Source organism: Oryctolagus cuniculus, chromosome 12 (genome assembly GCF_051225735.1).
Source record: "Oryctolagus cuniculus isolate XC-2025 breed Fujian yellow rabbit chromosome 12, ASM5122573v1, whole genome shotgun sequence".
NCBI lineage: Eukaryota > Metazoa > Chordata > Mammalia > Lagomorpha > Leporidae > Oryctolagus > Oryctolagus cuniculus.
The window spans coordinates 37,418,288-37,424,814 of record NC_142878.1 but is presented as its reverse complement, the minus strand read 5'-3'; the positions used below and the strand labels follow the sequence as shown (position 1 = coordinate 37,424,814).

General features: G+C 53.3%; 1 protein-coding gene and 1 long non-coding RNA gene across 2 annotated transcripts; one reads left to right on the top strand and one right to left on the bottom strand.

Moving 5' to 3' along the window:
* Positions 1–380: 380 nt before the first annotated feature.
* LOC149122997 (uncharacterized) lies at positions 381–1,432 on the bottom strand. The gene is made up of 2 exons (XR_016217360.1): positions 1,305–1,432; positions 381–1,174 (listed from the first exon to the last, which is right to left on the bottom strand). It is a non-coding gene; the product is annotated as an uncharacterized LOC149122997 (long non-coding RNA).
* A 210-nt stretch (positions 1,433–1,642) lies between these two features.
* Positions 1,643–5,080, top strand: SSTR1 (somatostatin receptor 1). Its single transcript, XM_051822183.3, has one exon. It carries the CDS (start codon positions 1,659–1,661, stop codon positions 2,832–2,834), a length of 1,176 nt encoding a protein of 391 aa, XP_051678143.1. The 5' UTR covers positions 1,643–1,658; the 3' UTR covers positions 2,835–5,080.
* The last annotated feature ends 1,447 nt before the right edge of the window (positions 5,081–6,527 follow it).

Genomic DNA, 6,527 nt, shown 5'->3' with positions numbered 1-6,527 from the left:
GGTCGTTCAAACTCCTGGTAACCGAATATCCATTCGCTCCCACTCGGAAACCAGCAACTGTTCAAGCTCCCGAAGCAGCCCGCAAGCTTTAGGCAGACTCACGTCGATGTCCGCGTCTACTCGCTTAGACAGGTGACCTAGGGCCAGGTCTCAGGTCAAGGGGGCCCAGAAAAGGTTGACATCCTAGCATTTCGCCAGAAGAACTGGGATGCCGTCACGCCGTGCCTGTGGCCGGTGACAGGTCTGCTGGTCGGCTTGGCCAGCCCTGCATGGATTCTGGGCAGCTGTCGTCCCCGCCCGCCTGGGTCCTGACTCCCCCTCCGCCTCCGAGGCCGCCAACTCTCTCGGGTACAAAGTACAGCGGGGACGCAGGCGGAGCTGTTCCAGGCGGCGCAGCCTTATCTTCCCGGGGTGAACACCTAGATGGATTTCCAGTACCGCACCCAGCTCCTTGGGGAGGGAGCCTCGGGCACCTCCCGAGCTCCCGGCCAAGCGTCCGCGCCTCTGCAGCTGAGATTCGCGTGGGAGCTGCAGGCGGCTCTGGGCACCACCAGCTTTTTTGAGATTCACAGTGCTTCCCTCAGGCCCCCGAGTTCTCCCTCCCGCGAAGAGATGCTTGCAGTGTTAGAACTCAGAATCTCCTAACGCAGGGCTGCTGTCCTTCCTACGCATAGCGCCAGCAGCTTAGAGTCCGTTTCCGCGACCCTGGGAGACTGGCGCGGGCACCTGCGCTGGGGCCGCGCTCCAAGGCAGTTGGACCCAGCAAAGAACGTCAACGCGCTCCGGGACCGCACAGGCACTTTGCACCGGCCACCTCCGCGCGGGTCTGGAGGTTGCGCTCTCTGGGTAAGGAGCGCGATTCGGAGGCGCAGGGCCAGCGCAGGAGGGAGGTGCGGGTCTAGTGTCCCTGGGGAGGGACAGGTGGGGCGCTAAGGTTCTCCCAGGAGGGGCCAGCAACTGAGGAGAACCGAGATGAACTGCAGATATCTATGTTTCGGATCCGTTTCAGTCTTCGCTTGGGGTAGAAGTAGGATGGGACCGGACAGAACCTACATCGGTGATTCGCACCCATTCTTCAGGAAGGCGGAGGAACTCACCAGGTCCCTCTGAGGGATGAGTTTGGGTGCTGCGAGGGAACCCCGGAAGCAGCCGCTGGAGTTGAACCTGGGAAAGACTTGGAAGTAAAAAAAAAAAAAAAAGAAAGAAAGAAAGAAAGAAAGAAAGAAAGAAAAAGAAAAAAATTGCAGGAGCGGGGACAAACCACCTATGTGCCCTCCTCCCTCCCTTTCTGCCCCCCCCCCCACCTTTTTCGTAGCTGCTGACGCGCTAGTGGTGCCTATTAATCATTCACCAGCCCGGAGCCGCGCCAGTTAATGGCTGTGCTGCGCGGGGCTCTAGCCTCTCCTCTCCAAGCTCCTATGTGTCCTGGCGCCCCTGAGCTGCAAGAGAGAGCGCGCAGGCAGTCGCTAAGCGATGTTCCCGGCCCGCGCCGCTAGGATCCGCGCTCCCCGCAGCTGCTGCGCTCTATTCCGAGGTGCTGGGTGGCTGTAAGCTGCAGGAGACAGGTCGGGTGCCCAGGAAGGACGCAGGCGGCGGGGGCGCAAGGACAGCTCCCCAGCCCCCAGCCCCGGCCGCCCCACGGGCTCCTCTCAGCTGGGATGTTCCCCAATGGCACCGCCTCCTCTCCTTCCTCCTCTCCTAGCCCCAGCCCGGGCAGCTGCGGTGAAGGCGGCTGCAGCAGGGGTCCGGGGGCCGGCGGTGCGGACGGCATGGAGGAGCCAGGGCGAAACGCGTCCCAGAACGGGACCTTGAGCGAGGGACAGGGCAGCGCCATCCTCATCTCTTTTATCTACTCCGTGGTGTGCCTGGTGGGGCTGTGTGGGAACTCGATGGTCATCTACGTGATCCTGCGCTATGCCAAGATGAAGACGGCCACCAACATCTACATCCTAAACCTAGCCATTGCGGATGAGCTGCTCATGCTTAGCGTGCCCTTCCTGGTCACCTCCACATTGTTGCGCCACTGGCCTTTCGGCGCGCTGCTCTGCCGCCTCGTGCTCAGCGTGGACGCCGTCAACATGTTCACCAGCATCTACTGTCTGACAGTACTCAGCGTGGACCGCTACGTGGCCGTGGTGCACCCCATCAAGGCGGCCCGTTACCGCCGGCCCACCGTGGCCAAAGTGGTGAACCTGGGCGTGTGGGTGCTATCCTTGCTGGTCATCCTGCCTATCGTGGTCTTCTCGCGCACCGCGGCCAACAGCGACGGCACGGTGGCTTGCAACATGCTCATGCCAGAGCCCGCCCAGCGCTGGTTGGTGGGCTTCGTGCTGTACACGTTTCTCATGGGCTTCCTGCTGCCCGTCGGGGCCATCTGCCTGTGCTACGTGCTCATCATCGCCAAGATGCGCATGGTGGCCCTCAAGGCCGGCTGGCAGCAGCGCAAGCGCTCAGAGCGCAAGATCACCCTCATGGTGATGATGGTGGTGATGGTGTTTGTCATCTGTTGGATGCCTTTCTACGTGGTGCAGTTGGTCAACGTGTTCGCCGAGCAGGACGACGCCACGGTGAGCCAGCTGTCGGTCATCCTGGGCTATGCCAACAGCTGCGCCAACCCCATCCTCTATGGCTTCCTCTCGGACAACTTCAAGCGCTCTTTCCAGCGCATCCTGTGCCTCAGTTGGATGGACAACGCGGCTGAGGAGCCGGTCGACTACTACGCCACGGCCCTCAAGAGCCGCGCCTACAGTGTGGAGGACTTCCAGCCCGAGAACCTGGAGTCTGGCGGCGTCTTTCGTAATGGCACTTGCACGTCCCGGATCACGACGCTCTAAGCTCCGGCCGCGCCGGGGGCCCTGCGTCTTGGGAGGTGGACGAGAGTGCGGAGGCGCCGGGGCGCAGCGAGGGTAACGTGAGGCTGAGACACCTCGCGCCTCGGGCGGAGGGACCTGGGAAAGGCACTGTAGAACCGAGGAGTTTGGCTTATGATCTGGGACGGTTTCGGGCCGCCCTCTCGGCCTCTCCACTCCGCTGGCTCCTGGGCACCCTGTGCTCTTCCCACCCCGTGAACTTCCATCCTTCCTTCCTCACCGTCCCGCGAGCGCAGGTCATGAACTCGTTAAGGGCGCCGCCTCACTCCGACCGAGATTTCTCGGTTACGACTCCCGGGCTGAGACCCCAGCTCGCCCTCAGCCCCGCGCCGCCGCCGCGCCCAGGCTGGCCGCTTCTGCCTGGCGCCCCTGGCTGAGTCTCTCGGGACTCGCCGCCCTCCCGTGGCGCAACCCTACTTTAAGGGAGGTCGCGCTAGAACCTGAACTCGGCAGCCGGTCTCTCCCCGGGCTCTGGGCGAGAGCGCATCTCTCCCCCCTCGGCCCTTCCCAGTTCCCACTCCACCCAGGGCGGAGCCAGGTGCTTCGTAAAACTGCGTCCCCGCGTGCTGAACCCCAGGCAGTCCCCATCTAAGCCCTCCTTTGGAGCAAAAAGGATCTGAGAGCAAGACGAACGAGGAGTTTGTAGATTTTCGATTTGGGGCTGGGGCGTTGTAACAGAAACCACCCTCGCGCGGGGCTGCCGGCCGCGTGTCTGCGAGAGGCAGGGCTGGGCAGGACAGGACGCGGTGCACTTTCTCCCAGGGCTGCCCCGAAGCGCGGCTGCCCCCTCGGCCTGCCTTTCCTTCTCACCCAAGCTTCTCTGGGAGGAGCCGACCTAAGACAACAGACTGTTTCCTGCTCCGGTTGATCGCGAAGACTTGGCTAAGCCTGGGCGTGTGACCGCGGCAGGCAGTTTCCAGAGCGCGGGGCCTGCCAGGACCCAGAGGTTTGCAGCCTTTCAAGCGGTGCCTAAAAGTTATTTTTCTTGTTGAACGTATTTATTTATTTATTTATTTGTGGTGTTGGAAAAAAAAAATGTCCGCTTTCCATTTCTCTAATTGCCTAGCCCCAGGCCTTTTTCTTGAAGACTCCGGGGCGGGGGTGCAGTGGAGAGCTCCCTCCCCACGCTAAGGGCCTCCCTTTGCTGGGCCCTCTTTTCTTAGTCTTTCCTCTGGCCTTTCTATTTTTGCTTGCGTCCAGTGAAGTTCGGAGATTTTTCATACTTTTCTTACTGTCCTCTGTCTTAAATAAATGAGAACATGGGTTAACCTCCTCTTCATACAGAGTGGGAGGTCTTGAACTCCTGGTTTTCCAGGAAATGCATATATAATGGAAACATCACCCTATATATGATTCAAGAGAGCTTGTGTGTGTGTGTGTGTACATATATATATATATACATATATAGAGATTTATATTCATCTTGCTCTATTGTCATGACTCCATGAAATAATTCTAAGTATAGCCACAATGGCAGGGGTGAACTTGGCTGGAACACTTTTAATATTAGATGTTCAACCTTCACTCAGATCTGAATACTCTAAGTCAGACTTTAATCACTGCTAAGTATGGACTTGCTTCTGGGTTCTGGTAGCAGTGACTCTTAGAACCCTGTTAACATCATCATTTCTTTTAAGGCAGTTGAAAGTGGAACCACTTAGATCTATGTTTAAATCTTACTGACTACTTTGGAAGCCTGAGGAGGACAATGACCAATAATTTTACTTCTTTGTATTTCCTGTATTGCTCTAATATACTGGCTTGTACATAGTAGGCACTAAACACATGTTTGTTGGCTGATTGTTTAAATAAACCAAAGTGTATCTGGAGACAATACATCTGGAGTTCTCAGGTTCTCTCATTGATATGATACACAATGGTTGAATTCACTGTTGAAAAAGTTATTTTGTGTGTATTTGCTTCAAGAACATTGTGCTTTCCTGAAAGCAGCGACCAAGAGTAAAAATGTCCCTAATGCTTTGTTTAATGAGCAAATAATGTTTTTGGCCATATATCAGAAAGTTTAGTTCTGTCCCATAATAACAACACGTATTACTTCTCCTTTGGAAAATAGATTTTTACTGGTTAAGAACAGTGACATTCAGAAATCAAAATCTGGATTGTTATCTTCTTCAGAGGACACAGATATAGTACTCTGCATCTATTATTGTAATAGTAACTAAATAAACAGAAGTGTTTTGCTGTTTCAAGTTGTCTCATTTTGCCATTTGAGTTTTACTGTTTCAGTAGATTACTTGAACACACACACACACACACATTGATAGTTAGATTCTGAGAAGAAAAGTTCCAGATTAACTTTGGAAGCTTTACCAAGATTGAATTATTTTCTTTAAAAGAAAAATCTGTTGGTTCAGAGAACAAGAGAAATAAGAAGAGGTTGAGTCCATATGAATAGGAAGCAATGCACTGGGTTGCACTCTGTTCTCACAAACTAGCTAGATGATATCGCAATCTCCTGCTGATTAAATTACTGTCTGCCCTCATTTGTGACCTCAGTCTTTGTTGTGGAGCTAAGTAATTGCTGATTTACATCCCAGGAAGAGATAATGGGCAGGCAAAAAGTCTCCCAAAGATGTTCCACAGGGCAGTGGGTAAAAGAAATGGGAGAAAAAAAAAAAAAAAGAAATAGAATAATCAGGTTTCTGTACAATGGAAGAAGGACATATTTTATGCTTTGTGCAGTGATGGGCATTTCCATCTCTGGAAGAATTTAAGGAGGCACTAGGGGAGTGTTTTCTTTAACAGATGTTATTTTTTAGAGCAGTTTTATTTCCACAGCAAAATGAGCAGAAAGGAATGTTTTCCAAACAGGCAATAGCAGTGATTCCAGAACTGGAGGTTGGGGGTGGGGGTGGGGGTGGGGGTGATGGAGATTGTCACTTGAATGCTTTCAAATGTCCTTTAAGGCTTGGCTTTGTATACCTGTGGTTCTATACTTATCTCAGTAGGACTAAGAATAGCTGGACTTTTGTCTTCATTTTTTTTTAAAGCTATAGCAAGGTGGCAAATTAAACCCATAAGTTAGAAAATAGGTTTTATTCTTTTGACTTTAACTACTCAGAAATTTATTCTAACTATCTGAGAGGAAAAGTGAAGTGAGCATTCAAACATCTGATTGAGCTGATCATAGAAATAGCCATTTAAAAATTTTCCAAATTTTATTTGAGTAAGTTTGGACACTTTCTGGGGTGGACTCATCTTCCTGTTTCACCCCTAAAATGGCATTAGAGTGAGAGAAAGAGGAAAAGGTGAGAAGGAGTGGGAAAGGGGCCTTCAGTGTCTTCTGCTATCCAGAGCCAAGCCGTTTGTCCACCTGGCTACTTCCTGGATGAAGTTTGCTGAAATCAGAGCCTGAGACTCAACTTCTCAGCTTGGTGAGGACACATGTCAGCTCCTGTGGGCTGCAGCCCACTCAGGGTCTTCCTCGGTTCTCATGGAGCCTACCAGCCCAGAGGTCAGCCCCAGGCTCTGCTGAGAAGCGACCTCCCCCAGCCACAGTGGCTTCATGAACCTCTTGGCTCAACGACTAGAGGAGGACTAGAGTAGCCCTAGACTGGTGACCCTCAGAATGTCTGTTTGACCAAGTCTCTCCATTTGTCGGTGGCCGTCTCAGATCTTTTGCATCCCTCTTTAACT

Excerpts from the sequence above, each read along its gene's own strand:
- SSTR1 (XM_051822183.3), top strand. The coding sequence starts at position 1,659 with ATGTTCCCCAATGGCACCGCCTCCTCTCCTTCCTCCTCTCCTAGCCCC.